Here is a 17,851-nt window from a genome sequence, read left to right as displayed (position 1 = left end):
GCGTCATACGCAGCCTGGACCATATGCATGCGAAGTTGAAGAATATCGACGAGTCCTTGCCCTGTGCCTCGAAGAAGGCAATGCCTTATGCATAGATGTAGGGCTGAATGTCCTTGTTCAGCATTTAACTATCCTGTGTCATGAGCCGCACTGAATTAATCCGTGTAAAGTGCTTGTGTGATAAAGTGCTGTCCAGTATCATATTAAAATAACATAATCATGCTTGCAACTAAATCAAATGTTTCACTGCCCTCCGACCCAAGCTGGGTTTCATGTTCGTCTTCAGGGAGAACAACGCCTAGGAGAAATTATGGTTTGGCTGAAACCTTCTCAGGAACTCCAATTCTCAGCAATTTCTCAGCTGAAAGGCAAATGAAAGGCAATTTCTCCTAAGCGTTGTTCTCCCTGAAGATGAACATGAAACAGCAATTTTTTTTTAGTAAAAATTAAGCCATTGCATATAGCACTTGATGGAAGGGAACAATAAAGTGCAATGATGGTTCCATGACTATCATGGTCTGAACTGCATTAGCAATGACCTGGTGGTGGCACTGAGCACTTTATGATTATTTATCCATATTTATTTATATTTATATTGGCAAAGTAGTTATTTGGCCATGATTTCAATATTTAAATACAAGAAAATTGAATTTTGAATTATAGTGGCATTAGAGTTAACAGAACTCTGCATAGGGTTACCAGATATTCCGTCGGGAAAATCCGGACCTCTAGACCCACCCCCAGGCCTGCCCAGTTCCACCCATCCCCGCCCCTGCCCTACCTCCAATCCCACCCAGCCCACTTCTTGCTGCCTGCTCTCATTGGGCAGAACATCTGCAATGTATTGCGATGACATCACGCGTTTGCGAAGTCATCACATCATATCTGCGCATGCACGGATGCACTACTGCATGAAGAAAAGCTTTTCAAAAACTGAAAAGTTGGCCAGACCCCCAGACATGTTCTCAAAAGCAGGACATATCTGGAGAAATCCGGACGTCTGGTAACCCTAGCTCTGCAGCTGTTTGAAGAAAGACATTCTGAACATTCTGTGGCTTCTCATTGTTTGTTAGTAGCTGAAATCTTCATAGGTTGTTGTACCTTTTAAAAGGCCAACAATGAAAATGTTGTAGTACATGAGCTTTTGAAACATCACATGCTTCTTATTTGAAAATGTACTTGAATGTTGCAAAAATAGTAACCAGATTCTTTTTTTCCTTTAACTTTTTAACAGTCTTATCTTAATGCGTTCGAGTATGGCAATGCCATTTACAGTGATCTGTGGACTCACTTACAGCAGGTACCACAACAGTATTGATGTTCAAAATTTGGGTGCAGACAGTGTAGTTAGAACTGCTGCAGTTGATGTGAGAAATTCAAACATTGTCCAATGAGGATGGACCTCTCCTTATTTTTTGATTTTGAAGCCCTCTGCAACAGTGAGCCACATAATTTCATTGCACTGGTTTATTGAGAGGTAATGTTTTTTTCAAAACCTACTTTTAAAACACAACTGTTTGGTTCTTAAAAAACAAACTTCAAGACTCCTGAGGGAAGGTACCCTGAGTACCGAAACGCATGGAGCGTTGAGTCGCTGACAATAAAGACCCCTACTGGAACATCTCGACCTTCCCACTTTGTTTTGTTGATTTCCATTCCTTATATTTATTTTTTTATTATTTATATTCCACCTATTTCCTAAGTGATTTACATTCAGGTACTTTATCATATTTTTCTATCTAGTGTACCTGGAGTAATAAGGGGTAAGTGACTCGCCCAGGGTCACAAGGAGCAGCAGGGGATTTGAACCTACAGCCCCAGGAAAAATATCCTGAGGAAATGAAAGCACTAGGTCTGTAGGACTGAAGATGCAGTTATCAATATTGTTGCTATTAGGCTATAATATCCTGTTTCCCTGAGAATAAGACCTATCCCAAAAATAAGCCCTAGTATGATTTTTAAAGATGCTCCTAATATAAGCACTACCCCAAAAATAAGCCCTAGTTAAGATCAACCCCTGAAGGCACCCCCCCCTCCCGAATGTCCCCGACATTCCCTGACTCTATCCCAGACACTAGTGCTGCCTGATTTGTTGAAAAGTAATTGGACTCGTTGATTCAGCAACTCCCCACCCCTGCTGCTTTAGGAGGCCTCAGAGCAGAAATATGTCAGTCTCACGGTGAGAGGGTTGGTGGAGTTCTGCTGTACAGGGGGATGGGAAGGAGGGATAGAAAGATGCTGAACCAGGGGATAGGTCAGAGGGGGGAATGATGATGCACATGGGGGGGGGGGAGAAAGGAAAGAGGAAGAGGAAGAAATGGGGTAGAGGAGAGGAAGACAGAGATGATTGTTGTACATCTACCAGATCTCACGGTGGGAGGGTTGGTGGGGTTCTGCTGTACAGGGGGATGGGAAGGAGGGATAGAAAGATGCTGCACCAGGGGATAGGTCAGAGGGGGGAATGATCCTGCACATGGGGGGGGGGGGGAGAAAGGAAAGAGGAAGAAATGGGGTAGAGGAGAGGAAGACAGAGATGATTGTTGTACATCCACCAGATCCACTCAAAAATTCAAACTATCCTTCCCCTCTTTAAAAGGCATATCCCATACAGGAAAACTTGGAACATCCCTCCTCTTCAGGATCACCGAGCTGTAGAACAGCTTTACTGCCCATCTTCGGAGTTCGACCTCCCTCCAACGCTTTAGAAAACATTTGAAAACTTGGCTTTTCTCCAAAATGTAACTACTCCCTCCCTCTCCATTATACTAAGTCCCCTCTTTCCTTTCTTTTTACCAAGCCCTTCTTCTTTCCATTGGAGTTCCTTTCTTTATTAATTCCTGTAAACCGTGTCGAGCTCCACTTCTGTGGAGATGATGCGGTATATAAACTTAAGGTTTAGTTTAGTTTAGATTATAAAAATAAGACATATCCGAAAATAAGCCCTAGTGTGTTTTATGGACCCAAAATTATTATAAGACACTGTCTTATTTTCAGGGAAACATGGTAGTTAAATTGATACAATCTGGGCTCAATCGGTTCAGAAACTATGACTTTCTAGGTAATTTTTCCCATAGTTTAAGCATTTTATGGTGCACATGAATACAGCCTGATATACCAGCAGCAGCTGCAGTGCCCACTAGAGATTAATGAACACACACTCAATAACAGCTGCCAACATACCCTCAAATACAATACACGCAGGATAGGAATAATATAATTCATATTCCCCTTTCACTTCCTAAATACTGTGTCAGATTGCAACTCGTAAACTACATTGCATTGTTTTATGTTACTGTTCTGAATTGCACTGGGTTATTTTGTATATCACTACACTGCACTGTATGTTACACTCGTAAACTACATTGCATTGTTTTATGTTACTGTTCTGAATTGCACTGGATTATTTTGTATATCACTACACTGCACTGTATGTGACAACACGAGATTCTAATGTACTGTATTGCACTGGCATTTTCCGCACTGTCCTGGACCTACGTAACCCATACCCCCTAACCATTCCCCACCTCTCTGCATTACCCCTAACAAGCCAAGAGACAAGTCAAGAAAAATAACGCTCCAAACACAATCTGCGCCACCCCCTCCCATTCTTCGCCCCGCTACGCCCCCCAGCAAGCGCCCAAATTCCATCCATTACGATAGGACGAGCCCTTCACAATGGCCTGGCCAAGCACACACCAATGCGCTGCACTATTCCTACTCTATCTGCTTACCACTAGGCTCTGCAACACAGACAACTCTAACGCATCCCCCATCCCCATCCACTTCACAACATACCGATCAGTAAAACCCAAAACCCCTAATTACACGCTCCACACCACACAAGACCACCCACACACCAATCCTCCCACTATCCCCCCCACCCCCACAAACCGACCAAGCCTCTCTCAAAAAATCCACGAACTCTAAAAAAACTGACCCACTCCCACTACTCCCCATTCGACCACACCACACCAACCACACTGAACCACGGCGAGACGCTCCAGGGACTGCAGGGACCAGACGGACTCCACCTGACCAGAAGAGGTAGAAACGTATTTGGACATCGATTAGCCCGCCTACTCCATAGGGCTTTAAACTAGGTAAGTTGGGGGAGGGTACATACTTATATCCCAGAGCAGTAAGGAACCACCCTGAGGAGGCAAGTGGCAATCACACTACAAAGTCTAAGGTAAGTACCAAGGATACACACAACATTTCAGGGAGAAAGATAACTGATAATTTAGGAGCCACACTAACTCACAAGGGAATCTATTCACAGATATGGAGGGCTATGTATGTTAATGCACACAGCTTGGGAAATAAAATTCTAGAATTAGAGACTGAGATAACAAATGCCGATCTTGACGTGATAGCAATATCCGAAACCTGGTTCACGGAATCGCATGGGTGGGATATGGTTATACCAGGGTACAACCTACTTCGTTGCGACCGAGTGGGTAAATTGGGAGGAGGAGTAGCGCTATACACTAAGGAAAGCATCAAAATCACCAGAATCACAGATATTAGATACACCGGGGAATCCCTCTGGGTGAACCTGGCCAGAGGGAAAGAAAAATGCCTATACCTTGGTGTGATATATAGACCTCCCAGGCAACAGGAGGACAAAGACATGGAATTAATTGAGGACATAGAGAACATCACGCTGCGCGGGGACTTAGTAATGCTAGGAGACTTCAACATGCCAGATGTAGATTGGAACACACTCTCCGCGACTACAGGTAGCAGCAAAAGAATATTAAACTCCTTAAAGGGGGCACGTCTCAAGCAAATGGTGTTGGAGCCCACCAGAGATCAGGCAATACTAGACCTGGTCCTCACCAACGGAGATAGCGTCACGGAAGTCTCAGTAGGAGACACACTGGCCTCCAGCGACCATAATATGGTATGGCTCAACCTTAAGAAAGGTTTCCCTAAGACAAACACAGCAACAAGGGTTCTCAACTTTAGAGGTACAGACTTCAGCAGCATGGGAGATTTTGTCCATCGGGAGCTATATAAACAAGCAAAATCTGACAATGTGGAGGGTATGTGGTCGTCTCTGAAATCCATACTACACGAAGCAACAGATCGATACATAAAGACAGTAAGTAAACGCAGGAGAAACAAAAAACCCCAATGGTTCAGTAAAGAAATTTCAGACCTAGTTAAACAGAAAAAAGACGCATTTATCACCTACAAACATCTAGGCAGAGAGGGGGCAAAAGAGTACTATCTAGACAGATCTAAAGCTGTCAAAACGGCAGTCAGAGAGTCCAAACTCCAAATGGAGGAAGAGTTAGCACGGAAAATTAAGAAAGGGGATAAATCTTTCTTCAGCTATATTAGTGACAGGAAAAGAAACAAAGATGGGATAGTACGCCTGAAGCAATCGGACGGTAACTTTGCGGAATCAGATTCTGAGAAGGCAGAACTACTAAACCAATACTTCTGTTCAGTATTCACCCGAGAAGCGCCGGGAGTTGGTCCACAGCTGCAGACGGGAGATAACCAGAAAGATCCGTTTCAAGATTTTGAATTTACGCCCAGTAGCGTCTACGACGAACTATCAAGACTCAAAGTAAAAAAAGCCATGGGACCAGATAACCTACATCCCAGAATGCTAAGGGAGTTAAGGGAAGTCCTGGCAGAACCATTATCTGTTCTTTTCAATCTTTCCCTAAGCACAGGAAGGGTCCCCTTGGACTGGAAAACCGCCAACGTAATCCCACTCCACAAAAAGGGCTGCAGGACAGAGACAGCAAACTACAGACCAGTGAGTCTCACGTCTATAGTGTGTAAACTCATGGAAACACTGATCAAGCAGAATATTGACACAATCCTAGACGAAGAAAAACTACGTGATCCACACCAACACGGGTTCACCCGGGGTAGATCCTGCCAATCTAATCTGATTAGCTTTTTTGACTGGGTTACTAGACAACTGGATGCTGGAGAGTCACTGGACGTAGTGTATTTGGACTTCAGTAAAGCATTTGATAGCGTCCCTCATCGAAGATTACTGAACAAGCTAAAATCGATAGGATTAGGAGACACTCTAACTACATGGGTTGGGGATTGGCTGAGCGGCAGACATCAAAGGGTAGTGGTGAACGGTACCCCATCTGAAGCATCTGATGTGATAAGTGGAGTGCCGCAGGGCTCGGTCCTGGGTCCGATTCTATTCAACTTATTCATAAGAGATATGACGCAAGGACTGAGGGGAAAGGTATCGCTGTTCGCAGACGACGCCAAACTTTGCAACATAGTAGGCAGAAGCTTATTACCTGATAATATGACACACGATCTACTGCTGCTGGAACAATGGTCAACTACTTGGCAGCTTGGCTTCAATGCTAAAAAATGCAAGGTAATGCACCTGGGAAAGAGAAACCCGTGTAGAACTTATGTACTAAATGGTGAAACCTTGGTTAGGACCACAGCGGAACGCGATCTAGGAGTGATCATTAGCGAGGACATGAAGGTTGCCAATCAAGTGGAGAAGGCTTCCTCCAGAGCGAGACAAATGATGGGGTGTATCCGCAGAGGTTTCGTCAGCAGGAGACCTGAAGTTATGATGCCGTTGTACAGAGCCATGGTGAGGCCTCACTTGGAGTACTGCGTTCAGTTTTGGAGACCTCACTACCGAAAGGACGTGCTGAGAGTCGAGTCGGTGCAGCGAACAGCCACCAGGATGGTCTTGGGGCTCAAGGATCTCACGTATGAAGAAAGACTAGAGAAATTGCGGATGTACTCACTTGAGGAAAGAAGGGAACGAGGAGATATGATTGAAACGTATAAATATATCACGGGGCATATCGAGTCAGAAGATGATATCTTCCGGCTCATGGGACCCTCGACCACCAGAGGGCATCCGCTAAAAATCAAGGGAGGGAAGTTTCATGGCGACTTCAGGAAGTATTTCTTCACCGAGAGAGTTGTGGATCATTGGAACAGACTCCCACTCCAGGTGATAAAAGCCAGCAGCGTGACGGATTTTAAGAGAAAATGGGATACTCACGTGGGATCTTTAAGGGAGTAAACTCAGGGGGGGAGGATACTTGGAATGGGCAGACTTGGTGGGCTATAGCCCTTTTCTGCCGCTTTTTCTATGTTTCTATGTTTCTAACCACCAGACACTACTTGGAGTTTACCTAAATATTAGATCAATGAGGAATAAAGCAACACTGATCAAAGATTGGCTGATTGACACTAACCCCGACTTTGTCCTTCTTGCGGAAACCTGGTTGCTATCGGACAAAGACATTATCATTAAAGATTGTCTACCCCCAGGATTCAAAATTCTCTCACTAGCCAGAACATGGGGAAGAGGAGGAGGTCTTGCAATAATCTTCCGAGACCATCTAAACTGTACCACGCTCAATACAACATCTTCGCCCAACTCAGAAATTCTCACCATCTCCTTAACATCAAAATCACTGCCCTCCTCACTAACCATCACACTATTCTACATCCCTCCAAAAAAATGGACCAAATCCAAAGAGGACTTCGCGGAAAACCTACTAACCAATTCTTTAACAAGTCCCTACAACCTACTATGCGGGGACATTAATATCCACCTTGAGCAACCCGACCAACCAGAAACCTCGGAATTCTGGTCAATTCTCACCCAACTAGGCTATGACAAACACCCCCCCATCAAAACTCACCAAAAAGGTCATCAGCTAGACCTGGTAACTCTCTCCTCCAAGGAACAGACCAACCCCACTTTTTATTGGAAACAAGGCAACTGGTCAGACTCGCTATGGTCTGACCACCGTCTATGTACCTTCACCATTGGATGCCAACATAAACCCCCCAAAAACAGCAAAACGAGAACTACCAAAACCCACACTACTAGAGGAAGGATCGACCCAACGGAATTCTGGTCCCGCGTCAAAATCAACACCAACCCAACCGAAGAAACAGAACAACTCATGAGCTCCTGGATCAAGGATAGTACCAACATATTAAATGAGATTGCCCCCATTAAAACCCGTAGAACAAGATCCACAAACAACGAGGGCAGGTTCGATTCAGAACTGCTGCTACTAAAAAAGGAACTCAGAAAAGCAGAAAGACTTTGGCAAAAATCTGGAACCCCAGAACATAGATTGGCCTGGAGACTTAAACAAAAAAATTACAAAAACCTCACTAATGAAAAAAGAAAAAATTTCTACTCCAACAAAATCGGTAATATAAAAACCAACAGTAGTAACCTCTTCAAACTGGTCAATGACCTATACAACATCGAGTCCTTCACAAACACACAAGAAGAATCCACTTTAACGGCCAACTCCCTCACAGACTTCTTCAACACCAAGATTCAAAAACTAAGATCAACATTACCCAATAGGCCCAACCCACTCGAGCTGTTCCCCATCCTCCCAGACCCGGACCTATCGAACCCAGACCCAGGAACTAGAACAGACCTAAGCTGGAAACAATTCGCAACAATTGACTGGCATACCTTTAACACCTACTACAACAAATATACCCACTCCTTCTGCAAACTGGACACATGCCCACCAAACATCATGAAAGCCGCCCCCCCCCCCACACTTCAAAGCAAACATGATGATATGGGTCAATTCCCTTTTATCCACAGGAAACTTCCCGTCAGAGCAAGGTCATATCATGATCACCCCAATTGTAAAAAACGTGAAAGAACCGCCAAATTCCCCGGCCAACTACAGACCAATCGCAAGCATCCCCTTATTTACCAAAATAGCAGAAGGGCTGGTAAAGGCGGAACTCGTCGCATACCTAGAAAAATTCAACCTCCTTAGCGACATTCAATCAGGTTTCCGCGCTGATCACAGCACTGAAACCATCATAGCCTCCCTTCTTGACCACCTCCACAAACTCTTTAGCCAGGGCTCAAGTGCCCTGATTATTCAACTAGACCTGAGCAGTGCTTTCGACCTGGTCGACCACTCCATTCTCCTTGAATGCCTGGCCCACATCGGCATCTCCGATCAGGTCCTCAGCTGGTTCCAGGGGTTCCTAAGAAATAGATCCTACAAGGTGCTCAAGAACAACTCGTTCTCATATAGCTGGGACAACACCTGCGGGGTCCCTCAGGGCTCCCCCCTGTCACCCACTCTTTTCAATATCTACCTGGCCTCCCTAGGTAACCTCCTACACAACCTTAAGCTCAAATCTTTCATCTATGCAGACGACATCACAATAGCCATCCCTCTAACCAATTTCTCACAAGAACTACATCACAAACATTCTCAACCAGATCGAACTCTGGATGCTTTCCTTCAGACTGAAACTTAATCCCGACAAAACAAAATTCTTCCTAGCCACCCCCAAGGACAAAATTAAGGTCACTACAATTCAACTAAAGGGACTAACTTTACCCCTCGAACCCACCCTAAAAATTCTGGGAGTCACCCTGGACAAAAATTTATCCTTAGAAAATCATACTGACCTCATGATCAGGAAAAGCTTCTCCGTACTGTGGAAACTTCGCACCATAAAAAAATACTTCGACGACACTTCTTTTCGCCTACTTGTACAATCTTCCATCCTCAGCATCCTTGATTACTGCAACATCATTTACCTTAACGCCACGAAGAAAACCACCAGGAGACTAAAAATGATCCAAAACACTGCTGTGCGTCTCATCTTCGGCCTAAAGAAATGGGAACACGTCACCCCCTTCTACCACCAACTTCACTGGCTGCCATTTGAATCTAGAGTCCTCTTTAAATTTGCATGCTTCTGCTACAAATCGGTAAATGGTTCTGCTCCAAGTTACATTAATTCTCACTTCAACCTCTACAACACAAACAAGAAATCCCGTAGAATTCAGCTGTTCGCCTTCCCATCGCTAAAACTCTGCCATCTTAAAAGATTCTTAGACAAAACCTTTGCCTTCCAAGCAGCTAAGCTCAACCCGTGGCTTGCACAAATGATTCTCGAGGCCCCCACTTACCTAGATTTCAGAAAATCACTCAAAACCTACCTATTCAGCAAACAAGACCCTTAACGACCCCCCCCCGCACTTCCTACCACGTCGCCCCCCCCTTCTCCTCCCACATTATAGCTTCTCTCTTCCCTCGCTTCCACTACCTCCTGTCATCTCTGTCTAGATCTGATAAAATTGGGGTAACTTGTTTATATCTGTAAAATTGTTTATATCTGTAAATTTTTCTGCGGTTTTTCTGTAAAATCGTTTATATCTGTAAAATTGTTAAAACTTGTTCACAGCTGATAAAATTGTTTGTAAATCTGCGTGTCTACGCAGATACTACCTTAATTGATGTAAACCGCCTAGAACTCACCGGGTATGGCGGTATATAAGAATAAAATTATTATTATTATTATTATTAATGAAAGCTGTAATTAATAATTCAAATGTTTGCAAAAGATTCACCTATTCTACCACTTTACCATACTGCACTGATGACAATTAGTAGAATTTCCTGTGCAAATTGGACTAAAGCACACATCAGGCTTCCCACATTTTGATTTTACTTATTTTTCTTAGACCAGTCCCTAGTTTTAATGAGTCCTATGTGCGCTTGTTATCAAAATCCTGTGGAAGAGAAAACTGCTGGTTACTGAGGATTTATTTTTAGGAGATTGATTTCCTGCAATACTGAGAAGAAGGAATTCTGGTCATCAGATCTCAAAATATATATAGCAGAATTAGAAAAAGTAGAGAGAAGGGCGACAAAAATGATACTATGGATGGGACAACTTCCCTGTGAGGAAAGGCTAAAGAGGATAAAGCTCTTTAGCTTGGAGAAGAGGTGGTTTATGAGAGATATGATAGAAGTCTATAAAATACTGAGTGGAGTGGAAAGGGTAGATATGAATCGCTTGTTCACTCTTTCCAAAAATACTAGGACTAGGGGACATGCAATGAAGTTACTAAATAGTAGTTTCAAACCAAACCAAAGAAAATATTTCTTCATTTAATATATAATTTAAACTCTGGATTTTGTTGCTGGAGAATGTGATGAAAGCAGTTAGTTTAACAGGTTTTTAAAAAAGGTTTGAATAATTGCCTAAAAGAAAAGTTCATAAGCCATTATTTGATTATTTACAGCCTTTTCATGAAGAGATTAACCCAAAGTGGTTTACAATACACTGATTAGTAATCAGGTACTCTTAAGTATTTTCCCTATCTGTCCCAGCAGACTCATAACCTAACTATGGCTGGGGCAACAGATTGTTAAGAACCAGATTATAAGAATTGCCGCTGTTGGATCAGACCAGTGGTCCACCGTGCCCAGCAGTCCGCTCACGCGGCGGCCCTTGGTCAAAGACCAGCGCCCTAACTGAGACCAGCCCTACCTGTGTACATTCTGGTTCAGCAGGAACTTGTCTAATTTTGTCTTGAATCCTTGGAGGGTGTTTTCCCCTATAACAGCCTCTGGAAGAGTGCTCCAGCTTTCTACCACTCTCTGGTTAAAGAAGAAATTCCTTACGTTTGTACGGAATCTATCCCCTTTCAACTTTAGAGAGTGCCCTCTCATTCTCCCTACCTTGATGAGGGTGAACAACCTGTCCTTATCTACTGAGTCTATTCCCTTCAGTACCTTGAATGTTTCGATCATGTCTCCTCTCGAGAGGAAAAAAGGCCCAGTTTCTCTAATCTTTCACTGTACGGCAACTCCTCCAGCCCCTTAACCATCTTAGTCACTCTTCTCTGGACTCTTTCGAGTAGTACTATGTCCTTCTTCATGTACGGCGACCAGTGCTGGATTCAGTACTCCAGGTGAGGGCGCACCATGGCCCGGTATAGCGGCATGATAATCTTCTCCGATCTGTTCGTGATCCCCTTCTTTATCATTCCTAGCATTCTGTTTCCCCTTTTTGCCGCCGCCGCCACACATTTCGTAGACAGCTTCATCGACTTGTCGATCATAACTCCCAAGTCTCTTTTCTGGGAGGTCGCTTCAAGTCCCACCCCGGACATCCTGTATTCGTGAATGAGATTTTTGTTACCTACAAGCATCACTTTACACTTCGCAATCCCTCTGTTTCTTCACTACTCTGAATAACTTTGTATTGTCCGCAAATTTAATCACCTCACTTATCGTACCAAAGTCTAGATCATTTATAAAGATGTTGAAGAGCTCGGGTCCAAGCACCGAGCCCTGTGGCACCCCACTGGTGATGTTCTTCCAGTCCATTTACCTCCCACTTTCTGTTTCCTATGAACCAGCCAGTTTTTAATCCATGTGAGTATTTCACCTCGATTCCATGGCTCACAATTTTCCGAAGTAGTCGTTCATGTGGAACCTTGTTAAACGCCTTCTGAAAATCCAGATATACAATGTCGACAGGATCGCCCTTGTCTATTTGTCTGTTTACTCCCTCAAAGAAGTGCAGCAAGTTCGTCAAACATGATCTGCCTTTGCTAAAACCGTGTTGACTGGTCCTCATCAGCCCGTGTCTGTCAAGGTGATCAATGATTCGGTCCTTTATCAGCGACTCTACCATCTTTCCCGGTACCAAGGTCAGACTCACCGGTCTGTAGTTTCCCGGATCTCCCCTCGAACCTTTCTTGAAGATCGGCATAACATTTGTCACCAGGAATCTTTCCCGATTTGATCGACAAATTGGCTATTAGTTGAAGCAGTTCAGCTATGGTCCCTTTCAGTTCCTTGATGACTCTCGGATGGATACCATCTGGTCCCGGGGATTTATCGCTCTTAAGCCTATCAATCTGCCTACACACCTCCTCTAGACTGACCGTCAATCCTGTCAGCTTTTCATTTTCATTTCCAGCATATAGCCTGATAGGTTCCGGTTTGCTCTGACAGAATGAAGGGGTACCCAAACCTGCAGCAGAAGGGAGTGGGCATCCCTCCTTCTGATCTTCCGCATGGGGTTCCGGGGGTATTGGAAGGGGTTGACAATGGGGGGAGGGGGACACTTGACCACCAGACTTGTCTGAGCTGCTTTATTTTCAAGTCAGTATCTGAGCCAATCAGCGCTCAGCCACTGACAGGAAAGTAAGACTATGACAGCTTAGGCCCTGCCAGTAAATATTGGCCCTGAATCTTCAGAAACGGAGGGACATTCCTTTTTGAGAATCGCCTGGAGAGGTCATTTTAAAATTAATAACCTCATTATACTACAGTTTTAATATTAATGACCTCTTTGTACTACATTTGCAGAGTACAATCGGAGTGCTATTGTTAAATGTGCGGTGACTTTAGAGAATCTGGGCATAAGTGAGTTGCCCAGAGCCAAAAGGAGCAGACTGGGATCAACCTTACAACCTCTGAGGCAGCAGCTCTAACCACTAGGCCACTTCTAGAGAAATCCATTGCTTATTTCTAGGATAAGCAGCATAAAATCTATTTTACGTTTTGGGATCTTGCCAGGTACTTGGGATCTTGGTTGGCCACTGTTGGAAACAGGATACTGGGCTTCGGTCTGTCCCAATATGGCAATTCTTATGTTCTTATGAGGTTTTGTAGCTGTGAAAATCTATCTCCTGATGCAATACCAAATATAACTTTCTTAAAAAAGAAAATGCTGTAATTTCATCCCTCCATTGGCCTTTCTCATGCTCGCACAATAAATAATCCTTGACAACTGTACATTTTTTCCCCTGCAGTCCTTTCAGGGATGAAATCCAGTCATCAATTTAATTATATATTTAGGCAATTCCTCCACAGCTCATTCTGCACTCAGCTTTATGACCTGCAACTTAACTTTCGGAAGCTAGGCCCATATGTTTTTAGTCCATAAAATTTTCATCACTTGCAAAATGTTTGCAAAATTTATTTATATTTTATGTAGACAGTGTAGACGACTTTATTACTTTATGTTGGACTTTCAAGAGAAACTAGAGGATTTTTTTTCTTAAATGGATAGATTGTTGTAAAGCAGGATTTTCTACATGCTAAGTCCAGATTTAACGTGGAATTGGGGGGGGGGGTATTCCCTCTAATTTTTTTTGCAGGTCATTTAGTAATGTTAGAATTGGAGTGCAATATCTGTAGAGTTAATGTAGGAGCACTTCACCTCCTCATGTTAATTTTGCATTAGCCAGTTAGTACATAATAAGTAATAATGCACTAGCTGGCTAATGCTTCCACAGCTGCAACCTAACAAAAAAATTACTGAAAAATTAAGCAATGAAAACAGTTTAGCATGTGGAAACAGGGAAACTATGCAAAGCCCCTGAGCGTGAGTTAGTGGTAGCCTGTTTTCATGTGTTATACTCTGGAGGAGAGGAAGGACAGGGGTGATATGATACAGACATTTAAATATTTGAAAGGTATTAATATCAGACCAAATCTTTTCCATGGTAGGGAGGACATCATTTAAGGTTGAGGGCTGGTGAGAGTAATGTTAGGAAATTCTTTTTCATGGAGAGGGTGGTGGATGCCTGGAACGCCCTCCTGAGGAAGGTGGTGGAGAGGAAAGCGGTGCTAGAATTCATAAAAGCATGGGATGAACACAGAGGATCGCTAATTAAAATATGAATAGGCAAACTTTCATGGTCTGAATCCTGCAAAGGAGATGGTTTGGATAGGCTGGAGTGAGCTTCAATGGCAACTCCAGTAGTTGAAACCTGAGGACAGTGTTGGTAGACTTCTAAGGTCAATGGCCCAGAAATAACATTTTAGTTTAATCATGAAATTGTAATGCATGTGAGAATAGGGCAGACTGGATGGACCAGTCAGGCCTTTATCTGCCATCATTTACTATGTTAGCCTCACTTTAAGGCCTTAACACGCTTTAGTAAAAGGGTGCCTATCCCTTTAAGGGGGAAAATTATCAACCTAGGCTACTGCTAAGACATGACCCCCAGTTAATAGTAACTAGATCTCATTGCATAAAGTAGGACCTGTGCTAAAATAGCACAAGTTGGTGTTAAAATGACATATATTAATGGTGGCTCACATTGACAACCTCTACCCCTAAATGGGACATGTTAAGATTCAAAATTCAATGCTTTCTCTTTATTTGAGTCCTCAGATTTACATCTGATCACCTCTGTATTGCTGGAACTTAAAATCACACATCCAGAAATCATGATGTTATAAGAAATCCTCTCCTCCATCTCTAATAGGCAGTGAATGCTTCAAGTAACCTACCCAGATCTATAAAGGAAATCATGGACACGTGGACCTTGCAAATGGGTTTCCCTGTGGTAACAGTGGACACGGCCAGTGGCAAAGTCACCCAGAAACATTTCCTTCTTGATCCTGACTCCAAGGTTAACCGTCCATCGGATTACAAGTGCGTCTTAGAAATGAATACTGCTCTCATATCTGTTGTCTCTGTCAATCTACTTACAAATACCGATCAATAAACCATGTAAAGGATTTCCCATATGATTTCCCAATTTCCTATCATGTTAGTTCCCTGATTTTTAAAATTCTGCTCCTGTAACTTCTTGTGTGATGGATCTGCAATGACCTATCAGTGATGGAGAGCTTTGTGAGAGCAATTTCTCACAGAGATTGAACGCTCCATGCTTATGGCCAAATGGAATAATATTCTGTATATTATACTTTTGGTACTGATGCAGTTGTTAACTTTCACAGTTACTTATGGATTGTGCCAATCTCTTGGATGAAAAATGGAGTCGTGCAACCTGGTTATTACTGGCTTCAGAAGTCTGAAGGTATCTACTGTGTTTTTTTTAAATTGAGAAACAATGTATCTCATTATTACAAACTTCAGAGAAATCTCACTTACTATCCTTCATCCCACATCACAATTTGCCTGTCTATTAGATACCTATCATGGATCATGATCCATGGGACTTTCTAGACACACAATCTGGAGCAGTACTGTAGTTCCAAGACCTGCTTTAGGGGATCCCAGTTAATCAGGTTTTCAGGATATAAGCAATACAATTTCATGAGAGAGATGTACTGCTTCCATTCCATACAAATTTATCTCAATGCATATTTATTGCAGATATCTTGAAGATCCAACTCGCAAAGGGTGGATTGGGAACCACTGATCTAGAGTTTAGCTTTAAATTACAGTTTATAGAGTCTGTAGAAAATGCTGAAAGTTCCTTCATTGCTGCAGATCCCTAGGTTTCTTTTTACCTGTGGGATTTACACTGATGTTCAAACAGCTAGGGAAAAGGAAACCTGGTTCTTAAAAATGTCTTTGAGTGAAAAGCACATCAAGTCACAAATCATCAGGTACATAAGGTCTCAACACTGGCCATATTTTGGCACTACTGCATGCATCTGGAGTGCAATGATTCTAAAAAAGATGAAGACAATTAAAAAATAAATAAGAAACCAATGTGAATTCTAAAATGTAAACATATGTGCATTAATCATAACCAAGAGGAATAATTATAATGAACATTATAGCAAATAAAAATTAATAAATTAATTAAAAAATGAATATAGGATTTATTATTAATTTTTAATCTTTTTATGTAAAAATTATATTAATTTCTTTTACAATCATTGGATCCCTGATGCTGACAATAGTGCTGAAACACAGCCTATGCTGGGCTGTGTACCTATTATACACCTGTCCTAATTTTGTTTGCATTTCCCCCAACATTGAGGCCTGCATTTGTTTCCAGGAACTTTCTCCATATTTTGTGAACTGGCTGAACATGGTGGAGTTTTGGGAATAGGCCATTGTAGGGAGAGGTAGTTCCGTAATGGATCCTTAAAACAACAGAGGTTTATTCTAGGTAGATGATGCTTTTCCTGGAGGTCTATTTGGTGGACTCCAAGTCAAAGTTATTTTCTACTTATTCAATGAAGGTGTTCAGTTTATAATCCAAAACTCTTCCTTTCTCTCTTCTAACAGAAATCAATAATGATTTCAAAACATCTGATTGGGTCCTAGCCAACATCAATGTGGACGGATATTATAGGGTTAATTACAACAAAGAAAACTGGGACAAGCTGCTTAAGCAATTGCAGAACAATCACTCAGTAAGTGTCTGGAAATGTAAGTTGCTTGCCTGTGCCTCTAAATTAACTGTGGCAAGCCTTCCTTTGCTCTAGGCTTGCAACAGGAACTGTGCATTGTAAGGAATCAGATGCCTCCCCCGATTGATATCAGGTCTCAAGAAGAGTTTTTCTAAAGTGGAACAGGCAATTCACTAACCTCGTGCACCTATGGGTAAAACTGTAGTGAATCAGGCCTAATATATCTTCATCTTTTTTTTTTTCTTTTCACTCATGAGTAGTCTACTTCTCGGTTGACTTTCCAGGCCAATCAGAGCCAAGGCTGGAATCTGAAGCCATGAGCCTTTTTTCATAGCTACCTATGAATATTTCCCCATTATACTTTAGCCCAATCCTGGCCCTTCATTCCAGCCCTGATTATCCTGAAGCAAAAAGACTGTTCTAAAGTACATGATTTCTGCCTTTTTTTCCCCTCCAAATAGATTTCTGCTACTTGGCTTCTTAAGTGGGAAAAACAACTGATTTACCATAGAAAAGTAATCAAGAAACTGAATAGGTAACACATACAAATACTGATTTCCATGAAAGAATCCATGAGCACTGCGTCTTACAGCACATTTGCCTTTTGTAATTCTAAAGGTCACTTTGTAATAAGAGAAACTCTGATTTCTAGGTCATTAGATTATCGATTCTCACTGGTATACAGTGTAAATAACATGGAGGTGTACTTAGCGCACAGTTTCTGCTCATGAGCTCAGAATAGGGTTGCCAGACTTCCTCTTTGTAAAAAAAGGACACCTGGACCCACCCAATTCCTTCCCCAGCCCTGCCCACAAACGAATCTCCCCGAGCTCAATAATGTCACATGTATGTGTGTATGATGTCACCACGGTGACAGCCGCACATGCGAACAAGCTTCCAGGCGCCTCCTCCGAGCTCAGGACTTCCAAAACCCGGACAAACTACTGGGT

The 17,851-nt window shown here is 42.6% G+C and overlaps 2 protein-coding genes across 4 annotated transcripts in view; one reads left to right on the top strand and one right to left on the bottom strand.

Moving 5' to 3' along the window:
• The window catches only part of ZNF710 (zinc finger protein 710), a 613,623-nt gene that overhangs the window by 403,264 nt on the left and 192,508 nt on the right, over nt 1-17,851 (bottom strand). The window lies entirely within an intron of this gene.
• Nucleotides 1-17,851, top strand: part of LOC117347961 (aminopeptidase N-like) — a 197,137-nt gene that overhangs the window by 104,528 nt on the left and 74,758 nt on the right. For all 3 annotated transcript variants that reach the window (XM_033919483.1, XM_033919485.1, XM_033919486.1), the window contains 4 exons: nt 1,235-1,300; nt 15,053-15,222; nt 15,531-15,610; nt 16,777-16,904. In XM_033919483.1, the coding sequence (XP_033775374.1) occupies nt 1,235-1,300; nt 15,053-15,222; nt 15,531-15,610; nt 16,777-16,904 (444 nt within the window). The remainder of the gene's footprint in view (nt 1-1,234; nt 1,301-15,052; nt 15,223-15,530; nt 15,611-16,776; nt 16,905-17,851) is intronic.

The sequence above is a fragment of the Geotrypetes seraphini genome, chromosome 14 (genome assembly GCF_902459505.1).
Source record: "Geotrypetes seraphini chromosome 14, aGeoSer1.1, whole genome shotgun sequence".
Lineage (NCBI taxonomy): Eukaryota > Metazoa > Chordata > Amphibia > Gymnophiona > Dermophiidae > Geotrypetes > Geotrypetes seraphini.
Note: the sequence above shows the minus strand (reverse complement) of the source record. Positions and strands in the feature narration are given on the sequence as shown.